General features: G+C 38.6%; 1 protein-coding gene across 1 annotated transcript; it reads right to left on the bottom strand.

The window, feature by feature from the left end:
* Positions 1-469: 469 nt before the first annotated feature.
* Positions 470-18,330, bottom strand: LOC149139347 (putative serine/threonine-protein kinase PBL28). The gene is made up of 2 exons (XM_089449874.1): positions 16,975-18,330; positions 470-1,183 (listed from the first exon to the last, which is right to left on the bottom strand). Exons 1-2 carry the CDS (start codon positions 18,007-18,009, stop codon positions 545-547), a joined length of 1,674 nt encoding a protein of 557 aa, XP_089306000.1. The 5' UTR covers positions 18,010-18,330; the 3' UTR covers positions 470-544.
* Positions 18,331-23,885: the final 5,555 nt, after the last annotated feature.

The following is a 23,885-nucleotide window of genomic DNA, read 5'->3' as shown; positions in this document are numbered from 1 at the left end:
TCTTTTTAAGAGGTTACAAGTTCAAAAACAAAAAAGGTAAAATATGTATATCTTCCTTGTGTATATGTGGGTTTTTTTTATCCTCCAAAATGTTCATCATTTTAGAAATAAATAATAATAATAATAATAATATATAAATCAATTGAGTTATAAATTTTTTAAAATAAAATATATTAAAATATAAAGTATATAACTGGTTAATTATTATTCTTATCTTTTTAAAAATTTCTACACGATATATACCGGATTAATATAAAACAAACTTATAAAAATGACCAAATTTAATAATATAGAAAGATAAAGTATAAATAATTTAACTTTTCACACTATTACTATTGTTGTTATTGATATTTTTCAAGTATCTACACAACTGAAATCGTATGAACTCTTTGAAATTTGATGGTAAAAATAAATTCGATTAAGCTATATAAACATGGAAAAATTACAATGCAATTTTCCCTCCATTTACTTAAAGAATCCGCAGTTAACCACACTAAAAATAAAATTATTAAGTCGTTACCCACTTCAATTTGGCCATTTCAATTCACATTCGACCAATTGCCGCGCCCAAATAAAGACTCCAATCGCTCGTGCTCTCGTCCGTGCGGCTCCCCGCATACCATGTAAACTCCCCTCTGCTGTTGCACGAAGCTTCCAGTTCCGATTCCATTTCCTTGGTACCTGACATCAATGGCCCATCTATTTCTTCAAGGGCCAGCAAAGCCTCTGACATTGAGGGCCTTGACACATCTTTCGGGTGGGCGCACTGCAGTGCCAACAATAAAACTTTATCTATTCTTTTCATGTGTCCTGAATTCCTAATCGTGATGTCTATAACCTCCTCAGCCTTGTTCTTCTGCGTCATGTCGAACACCCAGTCCGATAATAGAAAGTGTTCCAGAACACCACCAGTGGAATCCAGAGCCCTCCGACCCGTGATGAGCTGCAGCAATATGATGCCGAAGCTGAACACGTCGCTTTTGTTGGACAGATGGCCGTAGAGAGCGTATTCCGGAGCCACATAACCGAGCGTCCCGACAGTCCTGGTGCTGTAGTGGCTATTCTCCTCTTCGTCTTTCTTTAACTTGGCCAGACCAAAGTCTGCCACAAGCGCATTCAGATGGGTATCCAGCAGCACATTCGCAGCCTTCACGTCCCTGTGAATGATGGCCGGCTTTGCGAACTCGTGCAGATAAGTGTTGAAAATATAATTTCAACTGTGCAACAGTTGAGCCATGCGGCAGCATGAGGACAATAAACCGTGCGTTTCACCAAGGATAAAAAAAAATCGCTTCAAAAATAAATTTGCAGGCTTAAAGATCCGCTTTAACCTCAGCCGTCATATCTAACCGATCAACGGTCTAGATCGTATCGGCGTATCGGCGGGTTGGAGCATCGGAGGCAGGCAGCGGCAGCGATATGAAATATCGCCGATGAGCGATCGCCGATATTGCATCGGCGAAGTCGCAGCGGAGGACTTACAAAGTGGTTTTGTTATTGTGCGATGAGTGATCGCCGATATCGCATCGGCACATCGCTATCGGCAATGTCATAGGGTCGGGACTTTTAACATGAGTAATGTCGCGATGCGATGGAGCGGACCCGACAACATTATAAATAGTTTTTGATGAACTTACAAGTCCGCACTCAGAGCATTTTCAATGTATTTTCATTATATAACGAAATATGAAGAAAAGTAAAGGATCGGCAGATATTGCGATCGGCATATCGCAATCGGGGAAACCAATGGGGCATGGCTTTTCATATTTTGTGCGCTACCCGATGGATCGGACCTGATAGGTTTCCAAAGCCAAACTGCATAATGACTGAAATCCACCCAAAGGCAATTTTTGTGTTTTGCAGCGCTTATGTATGTTTTCAAATATACGGAGAAACAGAGAATTGGCGCGGAGGCAGTTAAGGTGAGCATGGAACAGTACAACATAGCAGGCAGAAGCTTTCAATTTACAGCATGGCCGAGAAGGAAGCAGGTTGCGTTCAAGCTCCTGCACATTGAATTTCCAGCGACCACAGTTAATGCTCTTTTCAGCCGAGGACGAGAAGGACAGCCTCGAGCAGTTCACAGTATGGGACTCCATTTTTGTTCATTAAAACTATTCAGATTTTGTATGTAAGTTAGGTGTGTGCATTGTAGTTTTTGGTGTGATAGTGTGTGACACAGGTGTAGTGCAGCAGCGCAAGTGAATGTTTTACGCAGCAGCGTAGACTGTAATGTAGTGTGTGTGTGTTTTCTTTTTGGTGAATCCCTCTGAGCAGAAGAGGAAGAATATTGTATCAGGCTTTTCATTTTTTTTAATGAATACAGATCCCTGTTTATGCATGTTATACTCTGTTCTCAGAAACAATCTTTTAAACTTCCGCTGTGTTAAAGATCCTGTGTGTGAAGAACAGAGCATTGTTCTCTGTTCTGTGATGTTATATTCTGTTTTTGGGATTTTGACAGAAAAACCCCCAACAGTGGTATCGGAGCTGGTTCAGGCTCTTTGAAGGGTTCAAAGAAGCTGAAGGAAGGATTCTTACTGCAGCAACTTCTCCAGCAGAGCGAAGTCTCAAGCAAAAGAATCCAAGGTATTTACCAGTGATTTTTAATACATAGTCAAGTATTGTAAGAATGGCTGGCACCAGCACCAGCAATAGTATGGGTATGCAGCTCCCATTATTTGATGGCAAAAATTATGATTATTGGGCAATAACAATGAAAGCATTGTTTGCTTCCCAAGACTTATGGGAAATAGTTGAGGATGGTTTTGAACAACCAGCAGATGAAAATGAGTTCAATGCTTTAACTCAGGGAGAGAAAGATTTGTTAAAGAGCCACAAGAAGAAGGACTCAAAAGCCCTTTTCTTCTTGTATCAGGCAGTGCATGGAAGCGTGTTTCCAAGGTTAGCAGCAGCTAAGACATCCAAAGATGCATGGCAAACTCTTAAAACAGCCTATCAAGGAATGGAGAGAGTGAAGACAGCAAAGCTACAGTTGTTGAGGAAAGATTTTGAGAATCTGAACATGAAAGAGTCAGACAATATTGACTCATTCTTCACTCAAGTAATTGGCCTGGTCACACAAATAAGATCTCATGGAGAGACACTTGAAGAAAGGAGGATTGTGGAGAAACTATTGAGGTGTTTACCCTCAAGGTTCCATGTGATTGTCACCACCATAGAAGAGACAAAGGATCTCTCAAACTTTTTGTTATAGACAAATTTGTGCCTTACAGCAACAAGCATGAATTGTCAATAATCCAAGGGATCCAAAGTTCCCTAAACATGATGTTCCTACCCCTAGAGGAACAAGGTCAGCAAACCAACAGCTCTCAGATCAGTTCTCCACCTGAAAACACTCAAAAACAAGCAATCCTGAAATCAAAGCAGGTGCTCCACTAGGTTTCTGCGCTGAAACTCAGTTGCTCCATGGTGTACCTGCGTTGCAAAGCAAGTGGAACAAAGGCCACCTGCGCTGAGCGAGATGGGACAAGTGGCACACTGAATCATTGCTCTGGAATCTTCCAAAAATGACACTTGGATCAGGTATTTCGCCTTGTGATGAGTCAGAGGCTCTGTTTCTCCAAGTGGAAGCAAGGTTCTCCAAGTGGACTCAAGAACTGAAGATCAACTAAAGATTAACTGAAGAGAGAGAGGACACAAGGCAGCTACACATCAGTTGCAAGCTGACTCATCCTTTCTCAATTCATCTATATATTGAGCTCTCTCCTATGAGCTCAGGAGGCTGGAATTTTGTGCAAAGTAATGATATGCTGTTGGTTTCACTATAGAACTATTGGGTGATTGTTTGAGAGAGGTGAAGAGGAGAAATTCTTTCTGCTGGGAGGTGTTGCTGGGTTGGAGCCTTCAATGGTTGTAATACTCTCAGAACCTTTACTTCTTCATCAATAAAAGCTATTGAGGTTCTTCTATGTGCTCTTGTTTCAATAATATATTGTGATGATTGCATGTTTGGTTTACACTAATCCATGAACCAGTTATGATTGCATGCCTCTTGTAGTTTCCTTCTTTGTTATTTTGCAAGATCTCATTGTAGCTGGGCAAGCAAAAGAACAGGGAGCTAGGAGCAAGCGGCCAAAGAGAAGAGTTTGGATTCGACATTAAGCGCAAGGCAACGGTTAGTGCATCTCTCCATTCTCTTTTGCTTTCATAAAGAAGTAAACCTTAAGTAGTTTGTTTTACAGTTGTTGCTAAGGAACTATCACCCTTAGAGTGGGATAGGGTCATCCGAGTTGGATACTTTTCCCTACAACAAACTGGCGACTCCGCTGGGGATCGTATCTGTTTGATTGTTTGTAGTATTTTGCTATTCATTTCCTGAACAAAAGAGTACCAAATCGAAAAGCTTTTGACTATATCAAAAGCGAAGTAGAGGGCAGCTACTCTAGCTCATTTCTGAGCATGTTCATGATTTGAAGAGCTGATCTACAAGGACTCTTGTAAGCTCTTAGTGATAGCTTTTCATCCTCCTTGTCATCCCTTAGTGTGTACTTGACTGATAGCTTCTGATTTGAGCAAAAACCGTGAATTTTTGAGAAAACTGTGACCCGGAGACTGAGAAAACGCAACTTTCGTTTTCCAAAGCAGGCAGTACACAGGCTACCTGCTTTGCAACGCAAGTAGCCCCTTCGGGACCTGCGCTGAATGTCAAACATGCAGTGTAGTACCTGCTTTGATCCATTTTTGCCTAGTGCTACTGGGGTTTCCTCCTGTTTCTTGCCCTGTTTTCACCATTGTTTTGCAGCCGGTTACCAGTCCATGTACCTATCTGAAACCAACTTTACTTGCCATTATTTCGCCTCAGTTATATAAAGAAACTGTACTTGTTCTTTTGTATTTCTTACATCATTTACAGTTTCCCATAACGAAAAGTGAACTAGTCTTGCTTTGGCCTCTTAGATCCGAACCTGTGTTAGGCATTTTGCTGGTCTAAAGAGTTAGCTTGTTTGCTGTCCATAGCTGATTAGTCTTTTTACTTTCGTCATTATGGTTTGATTTCATGTATTTCAGTGATTAAACAAGTAAATCTTAAGATGTCTTTTGATTTTGGACAAGCTTGTTTGTTTTCGCTTTAAATCGAAATCAAAGTTATATAACAACTTTCTTTTTGTAATACATCAACATTAAGAAAGGGAAAAGAAAATACATGCATTGTGCATTTTGCATTTGAAAAAGTTTGCATGATGATTTAGGAGAAAGTGCATTAGTTTGTGCTGTATGAACTGTGTGAAAAGATATGCCTTTCTTCTCCCTCAGTAGTTAAGTTTTTTATCAGTCAAAAAGATTTGAAAAAGCTTGCTTCTCATCTTAGGCTGCATTTAGGAATTTGTCACATACATCTCGTGGTGAACCTTGAAAGGCAAACTTTAAAAAGATCAACTTAAAATATACTGAATGAACCTAACAACACTTTGAAACATAACGCAAACACATAGAGGTCTAAGCTAGAGACGTGTTCCGGCGTCGTTAAACGTAGTGACTGTCGATCTCGAAGAAGGTGGGTGATTCCTCCTGAGAGTCGGTGGCACTAATACGGACTTGTGCTCCCACGTACCGTCGAGTATATATTGGGAGACCCCTATAGGCATATATCCTTTATCCTTAGGAAGCCGTGTCGACCGCCCTACTGATCGCAATGCAGTGAACACAGCATTCACGAAGATTGACCACACGTACCGTAAAACGTATTCCGTGGTTTTGCGAAAAGTTTGGCACACCCTCTGCCTAGATCTCCAGAGCAGTTTCTTTTGGCCTTTTTCAAACTCTATAACTGAAAAAGTCCATCCGAGCATTTGTCACTTCGGGCTCGTTAAAACATCGAAGGAGACTAGAGTCATCTTTAGCTTTTTCTCGACTCTTTAAAACTGAAAAAGCAAGTTGTGTCTAAAGCGTCGTTATAAAATTTATTTTAAGCGGAATAATCATCACCTTTCCCTCGTTGATCTTCGAAGTTAGTCCACCACAAGTGGAAGTTCCTGAAGAATCGCTAAGAAATCTTTTGGATAGACTAGATATGTCTGAACAACCATCGACATCTAGGACTGTGTCGTCCGACACAGCAGCAGCAGAGCCTCCTGCTGCTACTCCAACGATGTTCGCTGGTATACCATCTGTCCCGGCAAATTATCAACAACAAGTCGGAGTCCAATCAGGGACAACGACATGGTTAGTTCCTATTTCTTCATCCAGATTATCATCTGATATTTCTTATGTTGAAACTCGCCAAATTGATCCATTTGGAGGTCAATCTGGGCAATCAATCCCCTTGAGTTCCGGATTGATACCGTATGGGGGGTAGTATGCCCTTTCATTACCTCCTCCGGGAGGATACCCATACGTGAGTTCACAACAAAGTTCAGGTCAAACTGGAATTACATCCAGCGGTTGGGTACCAATACTGCCTCAGCAACCAGGGGTTGTATATTCAATGCAACCAGTACACCCTGTGTCGAATATTCCCACCATACCTGCTATAATGAATGTGTCGCAAGTCTCAACGACTCAATCACAATCTCAGGGTAGTGCCTCCTTATCTGGAGCGACTCAGGCTCAAACAAGTACTATGACTCCTCATCCTAGTCAATCATCCAGTATTGGTCAACAGCAAATGGTCCAACAACCAGAGCTGGTTCAATCTCAACAACCGCCATTCCAGCAATCATATCAAGGACCTGAGCAACAAGTCTTTGTAAGTAATGGGCAACCATGCTATAATGGTTATGCCCATCAACCTTGTCAAAGTTGTCAGCATTATGCTGGTCTGCAAAGACCCATTGCTCAGGCGATACCATCTTATCCTAGATATGCTTCGCCTAACCTGAAACAACAGTTGCCCTTTGTAGCAACTCTAGAATTACCAGATCTAAACCGGCTGACGAATGATCCAATTGCTTACGCACCTTGGTGGCCAGCGATTCCGCATAAACTTCCATCGGACATTCCTAAATTCAATGGAAATCCAGGTGAAGACCCATCGAATCACGTCATGACTTTTCATCTGTGGTGTTCATCGAACACTCTAAATGATGATTCGATAAGACTTCGCCTCTTCCAGAGGACATTGACAGGTCCAGCGGCTAAATGGTATATTGAATTGCCAAGAGCCTCTTTCGACAATTTCAGCTCCTTAGCCACGACTTTCTTAACCCATTTTCAATTACCGATAAGGTATGAAATGGGAACAGAACTCCTTACCAACTTCAAACAGACAACAGCCACTCACATATCTGATCATATACATGAGTGGCGACGTCGTCGTAGGATGGTGAAAACTTACGTTCCCGATCAGCTGTTAGCTGAATGGTTTATAAAGTCGTTACTTCCGGCTATAACGGAAGATGTGGCCAAGGGAGGAGTCGTAACAGAGGAGCAAGTCATCGCTCGTGCTCAATACTTAGACTTAGTATATACTCAGTCGGGCACGCTCTACGACAAAATACCTGACGCCCCTAGACTTGAATTTTCAATTCCTCCCCCTCCTAAATCGAATACTAACTCTCACGCCAGTAATGGCGTGACTGGCAAACGCAAAATTTCTAGTCAAAATGCAAATGAGGAACTTCTTGCCTCAGAAGTAAATGCCATGTCGACCGACAAGGGCAAACAACTGAAGCAACCAGGGGGCAAGAAGAAAAAGAAAAGGAAAGGGAAACCCCCGACAGGGTGTCATATATGCGATGAGGATCATTGGACGAAATATTGTCCACATATAGCTGAAGTTAAGAAACTCTTCAAGAGTTCAAAAACCCCAGCAGTATTGACTGATCCGTTTCCTAATCCAGGTCAAAATCTGGTTGCTAATCAAAATGCTTCCTGATCCCAAGTGCTTATGTTGTCTACCTCAAAGCAGCAAAATAATGCTTTGACAAGGAATAAAGATTACAGGAATCCAAAGCAGTTGAACAACAAGGCAAATAAACAACCTAGTAGTTCAACAACAACTTTGACCAAAGTCGTGCCACCCATCATTCCTGAACCAATGATAGAGTCGCCAAAGGGAGTAGTACACAAATCGACATTTAATCCTCGTGCAAAAATAACACAGGATTACAATATAATAGAGGACCTGGCTCAACCATCGTCCGCTATGTCGACGCCTGAGGTACAGCAAAATTGCACCTCCCAAGAGCAAGCTTTATTATCAGCCATTGGTGGGATTGGCCCAATGGATTCCAATCTTGTGGCCTTTGATCATAAAGGATATGACCCTCAGTTACCAGCTCAACTCGCTTTCCTTATTCAAGTGAAAGCCCTCAACAAAACTGTTCATCGAACAATTATTGATGAGGGGGCATCTACATGTCTTATGTCGATGAGTTGCTGGAAAAATTTAGGCTCACCACCCTTGTCGAAATCGTCAACGACGTTAAAAGCATTTGATGGACGATCATACACTCCATACGGGATTTTAAATAACTTGCAAGTTGAACTGGGGGGCAAAACAGTAGAAGTTGATGTTGAAGTAATCGACGGAAATCTCGATTACAACATCCTACTGGGAAGGCCCTGGATATACGCCATGGCCGCAGTTGTGTCGACCTACTTCAGGAAGATTGCATTTCCCTTTCAAGGAGGAATTACAGTCATCGACCAACAAAAATTTCTCCCCAACAGTTCACAAGTTACGGGAAGCAACCCAATGATCCATGGACACAATCATTCGCTTCAAAATATTGGAGTAGGTCTCCTAAAAGACCCTACCTTAATGGGTACTTTTGCCCTACCGCCTCCAAGTAATCTGGCGGAAGTAGCCACAGTGGAAACCTACAATATGAAATCTTCTATATCCAACGGATTCAGAAGATTCCTAAATATTTTGTCAGCATGGATCATCGCCCTAATGGAAATACTGTAAATACAGTGGGCCCCGAGGACGGTTCTTATCTCGTGTCAACCTCGTTAAAAAATGAAACAAGGAGTCATGAGGATAGTTCTTTTACTATGTCAACCTCATTAAAAAATGAAACAAATCCCCTTTCAAAATTCAAAGGTAAACCTTCATTCCAACCACCAAGTTGAATGCAATGAAGCTTGGGGGGCACCCTCCTTTGACATGCGTTATTATGATGCTGGGGGCATGCAAAATCGAGCAGTTTTAGCACACAGTTCATGCTCGTTAAAAAATAAACGCAAGATCCGAGCAGTTTTAGCACATAGTTCATGCTCGTTAAAAAATAAACATAAGTTGTGAGCAATCTTCCCCTAGAGTTCAAGCTCACCCAGAAAAAATGAACCGGTAAATAACCTTGGTAAATGTAACCTTTGACAGCCATATTAAAGCCCTTGGTCGTGTTCTTGCAGTCTCACCTCCATCCGTTCATTTGGCCAATCGTTCATCTCCATGTGTTTGTTTACCCGTTTTGAGGAACAGCTGCGAAGAGTGATTTCACTAAGCCATCCTTGTGAAACTGCCGTGATTGGAATATTCCAACCTGTACCTGGAATCTGCTGCTGCCCTGTTCATCACTCGTTCCTCGAAAGACGAGTCGTCTTTAAGCTATTTTCACTGACTCGTAAAATATGAAAAGATTGCCGAGTTTTGGCCTTCCAGCTCGTTAAAGCGACCGGAAAGCTATCCCTCCTCTAGATTTTAATCTTTTTGGACCTGAAGGATTATTGCACAAAAAGATCGAGCGCTTGTTTTGTTCGGCTCGTTAAAGCAATCGAAAATTCATCCCTTCTGTATTGTTTTATACTTTTTCGGACTTAAGGGATTAGAAGACGAAAAAGGAATTTTGGAGTTAACTTTCCGTACCTTTTCAGACTCTCTAAAAATGAAAAGGACCGAGTTTTCCTTGTCGTTAGACTCGTTAAAATGATTAAATAGCGACAAACTTGTCTTTAGACGAGAACGAGTTTCCCTATCGCTAGGCTCGTTAAAACATAGCGATGGGCTTGCCCGAAGGGCAGGTTATAGAACAAGCATATGTTATCCTCCTCAAGCTTGACAAAAATAAAGAGGTACTGGTCAGCAATGACTGGGGAAAAATTGGGAGAACCTCACAGCATTAATGGTAGCAAGTCGCTCTTGAACATGACACTTTGTCCTCCATATCACATCGGGTTGGGTTGTTTCATTCACCGGTCTCATAACCATGGTCCTCGCCACACCATCCACAATTGGGGTAATGCTACCGATCCATCACATCAGTGTCGTTATATGTTCAAGAGATGTGGTTCTGCAAAGAGTCAACCGTGTCCCATCCACTGCCATACATTATCCTTCATCCACTTCATGACCGCCACCCTGAATCATACATCACAGTTTGTTTTCACCTCATCACAATCACTAGCTCCGATCCGTGTCACTGATGTGGGATTCATTAAGGCCCTCCTTTGACGGATCGCTCCTTGTCGACATCAGCTCATTATCCAAGGAGTTGATCTAGGAACAACCCCTTCAGTACTTTGAAGCTTGCATGCCTCAATGGCAAGTTTCTCACTTCCGGCGACAGGTATACATCAATGACCTTCGACCAGAGGATTTTGCATGGTGGTCGACGCCAAGTCCTTTATTCCCACCATGTGAATTGTACTGCTGTACCTTGAGGGTCATCATCCTTATCGGTGATTCCTCTCGCGCTTGTTAACGGTTTACATCATTGGCCGGTAATCAAGCGATGTCTTTCCATGTTCGACTCCAAGAAATTCTCACATGGATCGACTTGTACATCGAGTGAAGATCGGAAGAGATTGAAGACCCCGGATCTAGTTTCATCCATCCGGGCTGCGATATATATTCAGGATATAAAGACATTTGATATGTACATCATTGCAGCAGATGATCATCCTTCTCAAAGGATGATAATTTCAGCAGAGAATTATCAGTCTACAATCAGACGATCGTCTGTTCTATGTACCAAAATGTATTTATAAAGCTGAGCATGGGAATGCCCGCCTCAGCTAGATCATGAAAATGTATGAAAAATAATGTATCGTATTGTATCTTATTACAGGACACTTCTCAGCAGATTGAATGAACTTCGGATCCTCTCAATAAAGCATTTCACCCGATAAACGACCTCATACTTTAGGGGGCATCTGTTATAGACAAATTTGTGCCTTACAGCAACAAGCATGAATTGTCAATAATCCAAGGGATCCAAAGTTCCCTAAACATGATGTTCCTACCCCTAGAGGAACAAGGTCAGCAAACCAACAGCTCTCAGATCAGTTCTCCACCTGAAAACACTCAAAAACAAGCAATCCTGAAATCAAAGCAGGTGCTCCACTAGGTTTCTGCGCTGAAACTCAGTTGCTCCATGGTGTACCTGCGTTGCAAAGCAAGTGGAACAAAGGCCACCTGCGCTGAGCGAGATGGGACAAGTGGCACACTGAGTCATTGCTCTGGAATCTTCCAAAAATGACACTTGGATCAGGTATTTCGCCTTGTGATGAGTCAGAGGCTCTGTTTCTCCAAGTGGAAGCAAGGTTCTCCAAGTGGACTCAAGAACTGAAGATCAACTAAAGATTAACTGAAGAGAGAGAGGACACAAGGCAGCTACACATCAGTTGCAAGCTGACTCATCCTTTCTCAATTCATCTATATATTGAGCTCTCTCCTATGAGCTCAGGAGGCTAGAATTTTGTGCAAAGTAATGATATGTTGTTGGTTTCACTATAGAACTATTGGGTGATTGTTTGAGAGAGGTGAAGAGGAGAAATTCTTTCTGCTGGGAGGTGTTGCTGGGTTGGAGCCTTCAATGGTTGTAATACTCTCAGAACCTTTACTTCTTCATCAATAAAAGTTATTGAGGTTCTTCTATGTGCTCTTGTTTCAATAATATATTGTGATGATTGCATGTTTGGTTTACACTAATCCATGAACCAGTTATGATTGCATGCCTCTTGTAGTTTCCTTCTTTGTTATTTTGCAAGATCTCATTGTAGCTGGGCAAGCAAAAGAACAGGGAGCTAGGAGCAAGCGGCCAAAGAGAAGAGTTTGGATTCGACATTAAGCGCAAGGCAACGGTTAGTGCATCTCTCCATTCTCTTTTGCTTTCATAAAGAAGTAAACCTTAAGTAGTTTGTTTTACAGTTGTTGCTAAGGAACTATCACCCTTAGAGTGGGATAGGGTCATCCGAGTCGGATACTTTTCCCTACAACACTTTTCAGTTGATGAGCTTCATGCATCACTGATTACACATGAACAGAGGTTGAGTAGAAATGAAAACTCATCTCTAGAGCAAGCCTTCAAGACCCAGATGTCCTTTGGAAGAGGAAGAGGTCAAGGCAGAGGAAATAAGAGAGAAAGAGGCAGAAGCCAAAACAGAGGTGGAAGGAACAGTCCAGCAAATGCTCAAGGAAGAGGCTGCAATCCAAATCAGAACCAAGATCAAGGCAGCAGCCAACAAGGAGGACAACATCATGCTCAAGGACAAAGGTATGAAAAATCCAATGTCCAATGTTATTATTGTAAAAAGTATGGGCATTATGCCAGTGAATGTAGGAAGAAGCAGCTTGATGAGAGTAATAGATCAAATGCAAATATTACTAGAGAAAATGTCAGTCAAGATAATGTGTTGTTAGCTTGTAATATGGCTGAAAAAAATAGTGAAGATATATGGTTTCTAGATTCTGGTTGTAGCAACCATATGACAGGGAACTTAGCCCTGTTTTCTGCTTTAGATCAAAGTGTGAAGTCACAAGTCACACTTGGGACTGATAGCAAAATTTCTGTTATGGGTAAAGGAGAAGTTAAAATATTTACAAAGCAAGGTGAAAAGAAAACCATAGCAGATGTCTATTATGTTCCTGGAATGAGATGTAACCTCTTGAGTATTGGACAGCTTGTTCAAAAGGGTTACAATGTTTTCTTTGAGAATGATGTATGCACCATCATGGATATAGCACCTAGCAAGCGATACATTGCTGAAGTGAAGATGACGAGGAACAGGATGTTCCCTCTTAGACTAAGAGCAGATCTGAAAAATAAAGAAGAAATTGCAGCAGTCACCCAAGAGGCTTTCCAAAGCGTGCCAAAGGATGAAAATTGGTTGTGGCATTTGAGATTTGGACATCTCAACTTTGGAGGTCTTAACTTGTTGAGCAGAAAAGGAATGGTAAGAGGATTACCGTTGATAGAGAAACCGGACAGCCTTTGTGAAGGTTGCATATTGGGAAAACAACACAGAGAAAGTTTTCCAAGCGGGAAAAGCATAAGGGCAAAAGCACCCTTAGAAATTGTCCACTCAGATTTATGTGGACCGATGCAAAGTTCATCTTTAGCTGGCAGCCAATATTTCCTAACATTCATTGATGACTTTACAAGAAAAACTTGGGTATATTTCCTTAAAAACAAAAGTGAAGTGTTTGAGAAATTCCAAAATTTCAAGGCATTTGTGGAAAACCAAAGCGGGCTGCACATTAAAGTTTTGAGAACAGACAGAGGAGGTGAGTATATCTCCAAGGAATTCCTACGGTTTTGCAGAGAAAGTGGAATTCACAAGCAGTTTACAGCAAGGTACACCCCACAGCAAAATGGAGTTGCTGAAAGGAAGAACATGACCATTATGGATATGGCAAGGAGCATGTTGAAGGCAAAGCATTTGCCAAATGATTATTGGGCTGAAGCTGTAAATTGTGCTATATATATTTTGAACAGGTGTCCTACAAAAGCTGTGATGAACAAAGTGCCGGAAGAAGCATGGAGTGGGAGAAAGCAAGGGGTCACCCACATGAAAGTTTTTGGATGTGTGGCTTATGCACACATTCCAGATCAGCTAAGGAGGAAGTTGGACAGCAAAGGGGAGAAATGTATCTTCATTGGATACAGTGAGGAATCCAAAGCTTACAGGCTGTATATCCCATCCACCAAGAAGTTTTTTGTCAGCAGAGATGTTCAGTTCATTGAAGAGGAATCTTGGGATGGAAGCATAGAGAAAACAGTGAATGTTAAAAACTGTTTGTCTCATGATGAAGATGATGAGGAGGTGGCTGAAATGCATCCCCAAACAGCGGCGCCAACACAAGGACAGCAAGTGACACCCTCAAGGAGAAATGAGAGTGCTTCTCCAAGCACACCACAAGGAGGAGATTCAAGTGCATCTTCAAGCACTTGCACACCAAGTGAAAGAGGTAAGAAGTTCAGAAACTTAAGTGACATTTATAATGAAGGAATGAATTCCCTATTTGCCTTGTATTGTCATGTGAATGATCCTATTCATTTCGAAGATGCTATAAAAGATAAGAAATGGATAGAAGCTATGGATGAGGAGATGAATGCCATAGAAAGAAACAAGACATGGGATTTGGTTGAGCTACCAAAAGGTAAAGAAGTTATTGGAGTCAAATGGGTCTATAAGACCAAATGCAATGCTGAAGGCAAAATTGAAAGGCACAAGGCAAGGCTTGTTGTCAAGGGATACAAGCAGCAGTATGGGAGAGATTATGAGGAGACTTTCGCACTGTTGCAAGAATGGAAACCGTGAGAGCAGTGCTGTCCATAGCAGCACAAAACAAATGGAAAGTCTACTAAATGGACGTGAAGTCAGCATTTCTAAATGGAGTGTTAAAGGAAAATGTCTACATTGAGCAGCCTCTAGGGTATGAGAAGAAAGGCCAAGAACACAAAGTGTGCAAATTGAAGAAAGCTCTTTATGGGCTGAAGCAAGCGCCAAGAGCATGGTACAGCAGGATAGATTCATATCTATTGGATAATGAATTCTACAAGTGTGAAGGAGAACCCACCGTCTACATCAAAGAAAAAGATGATAAAATTTTGATTGTTGTCTTGTATGTTGATGATGTAATTTTTACAGGTAATGATGACTACCTCATTGAAAATTTTAAATCAGTCATGAAAGAAGAATTTGAGATGACTGACATGGGTTTGTTGAGATACTTCTTAGGAATAGAAGTAGATCAAAATGAAAAAGGAATTTTTATCACTCAAGCAAGATATGTAAATGAAGTATTGGAAAGATTCCACATGCAAGAATGCAAAGCAGCAATCACTTCCACGGTAAAGGGATTAAAACTCAGCAGAGAGGACAGCAGCAAGGATTTTGATCCTAGTTTGTACAAGAGTATTGTTGGCAGCCTTATGTATTTAACAGCGACCAGGCCTGACATTATGTATGCTGTTAGTTTAATTTCCAGATTCATGGAGAGACCAAAAGAAGCACATTGGCAGGCAGCAAAGAGAATTCTAAGGTATGTCAAAGGTACAAAAAGATTTGGCATCTTATATACTTTTTCAGAAAGCTCAGATTTAGTTGGATATACTGATAGCGATTGGGCTGGAAGTGTGGATGATCGGAAAAGCACTTCCGGTTATGTTTTTCATATGGGTTCAGGAGCCATTTCATGGGCTTCCAAGAAACAGCCAATTGTGACATTGTCTACAGCAGAAGTAGAGTACGTGGCAGCTACAGCAGCGGCATGTCAAGCAGTGTGGATGAGAAGAATATTGAGGAGCTTAGGCCAAGAGCGACAGTGATTTTTTGTGACAATAGCTCAGCTATTGCATTGTCCAAGAATTCTGTGTTACACAAACGAACGAAACACATTGATACAAGGTTTCATTATATCAAAGAATTGGTAAGCAATGGAGAAATTAGTTTGCAACATTGCAGGACTCAGGAACAGGTAGCAGATATTTTGACAAAGCCTTTGGATCAGGAAAGCTTTGAATTTTTGAGGAAGTGTTTGGGTATGATTGAATGCCCAACAGTTGAAATTAAAGGGGAGTGTTGAAAATATAATTTCAACTGTGCAACAGTTGAGCCATGCGGCAGCATGAGGACAATAAACCGTGTGTTTCACCAAGGATAAAAAAAAATCGCTTCAAAAATAAATTTGCAGGCTTAAAGATCCGCTTTAACCTCAGCCGTCAGATCTAACCGATCAACGGTCTAGATCGTATCGGCGTATCGGCGGGTTGGAGCATCGGAGGCAGGCAGCGACAGTGATATGAAATATCGCCGATGAGCGATCGCCGATATTGCATCGGCGAAGTCGCAGCGGAGGACTTACAAAGTGGTTTTGTTATTGTGCGATGAGTGATCACCGATATCGCATCGGCACATCGCTATCGGCAATGTCATAGGGTCGAGACTTTTAACATGAGTAATGTTGCGATGCGATGGAGCGGACCCGACAACATTATAAATAGTTTTTGATGAACTTACAAGTCCGCGCTCAGAGCATTTTCAATGTATTTTCGTTATATAACGAAATATGAAGAAAAGTAAAGGATCGGCAGATATTGCGATCGGCATATCGCAATCGGGGAAACCAATGGGGCATGGCTTTTCATATTTTGTGCGCTACCCGATGGATCGGACCCGATGGGTTTCCAAAGCCAAACTGCATAATGACTGAAATCCACCCAAAGGCAATTTTTGTGTTTTGCAGCGCTTATGTATGTTTTCAAATATACGGAGAAACAGAGAATTGGCGTGGAGGCAGTTAAGGTGAGCATGGAACAGTACAGCATAGCAGGCAGAAGCTTTCAATTTACAGCATGGCCGAGAAGGAAGCAGGTTGCGTTCAAGCTCCTGCACATTGAATTTCCAGCGACCACAGTTAATGCTCTTTTCAGCCGAGGACGAAAAGGACAGCCTCGAGCAGTTCACAGTATGGGACTCCATTTTTGTTCATTAAAACTATTCAGATTTTGTATGTAAGTTAGGTGTGTGCATTGTAGTTTTTGGTGTGATAGTGTGTGACACAGGTGTAGTGCAGCAGCGCAAGTGAATGTTTTACGCAGCAGCGTAGACTGTAATGTAGTGTGTGTGTTTTCTTTTGGTGAATCCCTCTGAGCAGAAGAGGAAGAATATTGTATCAGGTTTTTCATTTTTTTTAATGAATACAGATCCCTGTTTATGCATGTTATACTCTGTTCTCAGAAACAATCTTTTAAACTTCCGCTGTGTTAAAGATCCTGTGTGTGAAGAACAGAGCATTGTTCTCTGTTCTGTGATGTTATATTCTGTTTTTGGGATTTTGACAGAAAACCCCCAACAATAAGTTAGGCCCCTGGCTATGCCCACTGCAATTTTGTAGCGCTCCGGCCATGACAGGCATCTTGATCTTTTGGAATTGAAGAGGCAGTCGGCCAAACTGCCGTTTTCCATTAAATCAGAAACCAGAAGCAGCTCGCTAATCTCTCCGTCTTCGTTGAATTCGACGCAGTAGCCTATGAGAGGAAGCAGGTTGCAGTGCTTAATACTGCTGATGACACGCAGTTCGTGGCTGAAATCGGCCCCTCCATTGATCTTTGTGGAGTTCTTTAATCTCTTCACGGCTATCCGCGATCCGTTTGGCAGCGTCCCTCGGTAAACGGTGCTGAAACCTCCTTGGCCGATCACGTTCGACGCCGCAAAATTCGCAGTGGAATCTCTGATCTCCGACAGGCTAAAGAACGTCAGCCCCGTGCTTGAGCTCAACAATTCGTACCTCTGCATCGATTTCATCTGTTTTGATTTCCAGAGACGGGACTTTTGGCGGTTTAAATACACACAAATGCTCGACAGCAGGAGAAGCATTGCTACGACAGGGATAGCAGCCAGGAAATACGATTTCGTAACTGTTTTCTTTGCCTTCATTGCCAACGCCGTTAAATTCTGTAAGCTCAGAAGACAGTAAGCGGCGTCAGGGCCGAGACCGTCGTAGCAATTGATGCCTCCTCCCACATAGATCAGCACAAACAATGGGCAATTCGATTTCCCTCCAGATTCTTCATTCAGGGAACAAAGTGCCACTGACATGGCCCTCAAGCATTGATAGCACTGAAAATCTCCAGCACCAGATCCGTTGCAGTTCAACTTCATGCCGGACGAATTCACCCTGGCCTCAAAGGTGCTTAGATTGTCAATACCGAGGCAGGTGCCTGAATCTGAGACGAAACTTTCAGACATTACGCTGCAGCTATTGAATAGTTCGGCTCCTATCCCTGCCCGTGCTTGCAGTTGCCTCTGAAATTCGTTCAAACAAACAGTCGCCGTTTGGTTGGAGGGCAGGAGGAATGAACGGGTGGTGTGCATCCATGAAAAGTAAAGGATTTTGATTAGATCGGCGATGCCTTAGCAGCAGTGAAATTTGTCTGGCCCAGAACACTGTTGAAGCATCCATGGATGAGCCACAAGCTCTGCGCTAATGTTCAGCGGACAATATGCTCCGAATTCTCCAACTTCATCTCCGGATGAAATCTTCAATGCCTCCGCCTGAACTGATGCCAAATTAAGCAAAAACGTAAAACAGAACAGCAAGCTCTGCTGCATGATAGCTTTGCTGTAATTGATTGTAACAGAGAAAATCGTAACAACAGATTAAACTAATATGTCGTTGGTCTGTTTTGCTGTAAGTGGCCGGTAATTACCAAAATATATCGAAATTGAAGATGCCGCGCCTTTCCTATTATATGAACCTGGAGAGCAAAATCGATGGAATTAATAATTGATAAATCCGTTGATGCAAACAGCTCACCATTCAACAGCACGCCTCGAGATTTGATTGGCATGTGGAAAATGTGGTCCGAAATTCCAAGCTGCGACCACAAATATCTAATCCAACATGTGGAGGCATTGATTCTCTGCTGCAGCCTTATCGCCTTATGACCAGAGTGTGTAGGAGAGGTACTGCAAAATGTTTTTCCCAAATTTGTTCGGTTGCTTTCGCAACTTGTCATTTTATGGGTTTGGTTCGTGTCGAAAGTGGTTTGGCTGGTTTGTTAGACGTCAAGAGGTATACGTCTTTCAAATATGCATGAGGTTCCGTGTTTGATATTCTTTGAATTTCTTATAACTAGCCCCTTTTTCTTTAACAATTTTCCCTTATTAAAACATAAGGAAAATCTAATATGTATCCTTTTAAAATTCAATATTGAGAATATTAATAAAATATAAATTTTATGTATCAAATATCTTATTATAAGCAAATTTATATTTATACATTTTATTAAAAAATTATATAAATAAATTATTTTTAAAATTTAAAATTTAATACATATAAATTGTAAAAAACATATTTTCAATATAATATTATAAGTCACAATTGCAATATAATAATAAATACATAATAAAGTATAACTAACGTTAAATGTGATTATTATGATAATGCTTAAATCAGGTGGATAAAAGTATTATTGTAATATAATAATAATGAGTAATTGTCTTTAAAAATGTAAAGATAACAGAAGATTTTGGAAAATCATTTTGAAAAACTAAATCATTGAATATAATAGAATAAAGGTAAAAGATTATTTGAAAAAAAATTGCGAAAACTCTACGAGAAACTTTCTATTTCAGTTGTTGCTTATTTTGGTGGAAAATTTATGGTTATGGCATTTGTTGATGGAAAATTTGTGTGTCGTATTTGATTATGCCCAGAGTAACTTGATAGATGGAAAGCAGTTTTTACACTATAGCTTCTCTGAAAAAAAAAAGAAAAAAAAGATGGAAAGCAGTTTTTACTCTATAGCTTTCACTAGCCCAGCTAATACAACTTAGAGGACAAATTCAAAGAGATACAAATTGCTGGGAATTGTCAACTTGTTAATTTAGCAGAGTCTCTACCCAACCCAAATTTACAGATAGACACCTTCCATATAAGTAATAAATATAAAACAATTTTAACAATAATACATTAAACTACTTTTTTTAGATGAAAAATATACTAATATATATACTTATGAAACACTCATATTTGAATTCTGATATTTAAATAAAAATATTTATAATAGATTATATTTATTATATTTATAATAAATATAAATATTATTATATTTATTATTATTTGAATATTAATAATTTATTCACATACGTTACGTTTTTTTCCTTAATATTTAATATAATAAAATATTAGATTTTCTATATTTATTTTAACATTTATTTTAGTTAATATAATTATGGTTTAAGTTCTAGTCATATGGATGAGTTAAGCATTGATTTCAGATACATTAATTTTTCCTTTTTATGAGCTTGAATTATTTAAATGTTTTCTAAAGTTAATTTTTTTTTTAGATTTTTTAAAATTTTAATTTTGGCAAATATGACTAAAATTTCAACTTTGATGAAGGACGAACAGAGTTACACATCACACTAGGTTATAGAACGAGCTTCTCGACTTAATAAAATTTAAATATTACAAAATTATTAACCGAATGAGATAAAAATTAGGATTAATATTTTTATAAGTAATTATCAAATAATAATGTTACGTGCTTTCTTTTTATGGGGAGTTTTCCCCTTTTGAGTATTAAAATTGGTAGATTATGTTTGGATTTAGAATTTCGATTAAAAATTAAAAACAAAAATAATATTTTACATTAATATTAATCTACAAAATTCAATGAAATTTTTAATTAATATTTCATTATGCTTAATTCTTATATGAAAAAATTTCTCATATCATTAACTATAAGTAAATATTAAACATTTTGTAATAAGTTAATGATTTTTCGATCTTATAATACTTAATATATTCCATTAATTATCTTATGATTGGTATAAATTCATATGGTTCAAATTTGAATTTTAGTATTCGCATTCATATCTCCTTACCATTCTCTCTTTTATATATATAAATAAAAACAAATTGAATCGTAAAAATTTTAAAATAGAATAAATTAAAATATAAAATATTGAACATTTTTATTATTATTATTTAAAAGTATCTCGACAATATATATCTGATTAATATAGAACGAACCGATAAAGATGATCAAATTTTAAAATATAGCGACACAAAATATAAATAAATTAACTTTTTAAATCCGTTGATGCGAGTAGCTCACTATTCATGTGAAAAGTGTGGTCGGAAATTCCCAATTACCAACACAAATTAGATGTTATCCAATATGTGGAGGAATTGCTTCTCTGCGGCAACCTCATGAGAGGTTCTGCCAATTTTTTTTCCAAATTTGTTAGGTTTGTATAGCAACTTGTCATTTTGTGAGTTTGGTTGGGGGTAAAGTGTTATGGTCGGTTTGGTACATGACAATAGTTACTTTTAAAACGTTTTTCAGGTATGCATCCGTTTCCGCGTTTCCGTGTTTTATTTTTGTTAGGGCATTTAAAAGGAGTTGTTTTTAGTGTGATTTTTTGGAATGTTTTTTTTTTTTTTTTTTTTGGATTTTTATGGTTTAATTTTTTAAAAATTTGGCAAGAATTTATTGAAATAACAAGTTTGATAGGGAAACCCTGCACAATAGAAGTGTCCTATGTGTCTAGGTATTTTGTAGGGTGCCGAATCTATATAGAGTCAAAAACTAGTTTAAATAACACAAATCATGATTTCACCACAAATTTTTACACTGTGTTCCAGCACCGGAAACTCCAAAAAATCCACTAAAAACAATTCCAATTCAAAAATACCCTCTTTTTAACAAATTTCTTTTATTAAAATTGTACATTTTGATTTTAAAATTAAATATGGAGAATATTAAATAAAATATTATTGATACAAGTTAATTAAAAATTAATATAAATTATCGTAAATTATCTTTAAAGTGTAAAACAATTCAAATGAACAAAGTCACATTTCCAACATAATAATTAATATAAGGCACAAAATATATATATATATATATATATATATATATAAGTACAATTACTGCTAAAAAGTAAATGTGAAATGTGATTAGGAAGATAATGTTGAAGCCGAAGTCGTTGAAGGTATAATGCCAATATAGTAATAAATATGAATTAACATGTATTAAATTATAAATTGTAAAGGTTAATTCATTTTAAATGTAAATTTAACTTCATGATATTTTTAAATATAAATTTGATTATACTTACAATAGTTGTGGTTATTATTTATATTATTAATTTTGGATTAAAAAATTTATTTAAAATTTTATATTTTAGGAAAATTAAAAGTTAGGAAACATATTGAATTTTTAAATATCTTTAAATTGAGATTGATTTTTAAATATTTTTTAATTTATATTGAGATTTATGTGTTATAAAGATATAAGTAAGAGATTTTAAGAGAAGATTTTTTCTTATTTTTTTTTTACACATGTTTATCTTTTATAATGAAACTCTTACGATGAAACTCTTACGAGTTATTTCTTATTTTAGCAATGTTGATATATTTTTATGTAAGTTAGTTATGGCAAAAATATAATTTAGTTAATTAATTCTTAATAGTAACTCGCATTTTACTTATCCTTTATTTCTTAATTACTCTATAGTTTCTCATTAAATTTACATGTTATAGTATTTATGATGCTATCAATATTTTATTAAGCCATCTCATTTTCTATTTTTCAATCGTTTAGCCAAAAATTAAAATCTTTATGAAATGGCCTCTTAATTTTTTGGTGACTTTGACTCAAGTTTGAAGCAATTATATGAAGCCTATTTTCATTCATGTTAATTATTTTGTGCTTATAAATTACGTCCGTAGTCCTAAAATTACTTTCAATGAGTGAAAGACCACTCTCTAAGACAAGTATATGATATGATGTATTTCTCTTAATTTTAAAATTATAAATTATAAAATCCTTCTATGCTTGACTTTCCCATAGGATTCTCTATACAAAATACATCTCCAAGCTTTACATCCATATAAGATAATGAAACAACAAACAAGAATATCAAAGATAAATTTATTTTTGAAATGAAAGATGTGTTGTTTCACATTTATTCTCAAGGCTAAAATAAATTTCCCATCCTCCAATAATCAAATTTTCAATGAGATAGCTCTTGTTGAGCTTGTGATAAGCTCCAGTTCAAGATATTTATATATGACTATCATCATACAAAAAAATTATGTATGTGATTTTTTGGATTTGAATAGCATAACCTTGGTGGTACCTTTCCATTAATTTTCGGAAATAAAGTAGGTTACATCCATATTTCTGAAGGTTAGGTGGCCTCAACCTTCCCTAAGGGAAACCAAGTCCGTTGGCCACCTAATCGCAAAATATGCCATCCAAAAACGAAAAATAATGAGTCTAAGTAGCCACGCTATATATGTATGTGAGTCTTTGTTCTTCCTATTTTCTAAATATCTATAAACATAACTACTAATACACATGGAAATTTGAACCTGTGTCACACAAAACTATGATCAAAGATGCATTGTCGTTACTTGTCATCAGTTGAATCCACCGATTTAGTGTCTTTCATAGTGGAACCTGACAGCTCTATGTGGGGAATAAAGGGGATGCACTGCTATATTCAGCTGATCTGATCATTATGTTGTTATAATTGAAATTGAATCCTTTGAAACTCTTTGGTGTAGTCTGAGTGTCCATGGGAGGGAAAATGTAGATTAGGAGGAAACTGCTCTAAAGTTTTAGCTAGAATACTCTTCATCATTCAAAACAAATGGAATGTCTACTTATATTGAGATGATCTATGACGAGTGTGGCCTGGGTCTGAAATCAAAGTTTTCCAACAGTCTAAATCAATTTCGAAATCCCCCTCAGTCTGTCGGATCTCTACTTCCCAATCTGTTATAAGATGCTTGACCGAATTAGTGCTACTAGAGTAATATGCATGAGCAACTTCTTGTATAATACATGAGGTTGACTTGGGCCCACATCTAGTCCCCCTTGAAGAACTGGGTTGCTTGGTCTAATCAGGGGAGGCCTTCCTCTTCTTCCCATGACCATGTCCCCCACGTCCATTCTTTCCTTTACTAGAGGCCCAAACCATGATTCATCTTCTTCCAATCTGATGTTGCCCTCGGTCAATCTCTGGAGGTTGACCAAAACAAGGTCGCGACTTAGAAGCATGACATTGCCAAGGGTTGCTTTGGCTCTGTAGATCTGTCAAAGAAATTTAAATAAAACCAACCAAATAAGGAACTAGATCTTAATCATACTGCTAACTAATTGCCAATACAATTTTATGGCCCACCCCTACCATTGTTCCACCATTGCCCACTATCGAGCTTGAACTGACTA

The sequence above is a fragment of the Pinus tabuliformis genome, chromosome X (genome assembly GCF_031772625.1).
Source record: "Pinus tabuliformis cultivar Carrire ecotype Pingquan chromosome X, CPIR1, whole genome shotgun sequence".
NCBI lineage: Eukaryota > Viridiplantae > Streptophyta > Pinopsida > Pinales > Pinaceae > Pinus > Pinus tabuliformis.
This window is presented reverse-complemented; position numbering and strand designations above follow the sequence as displayed.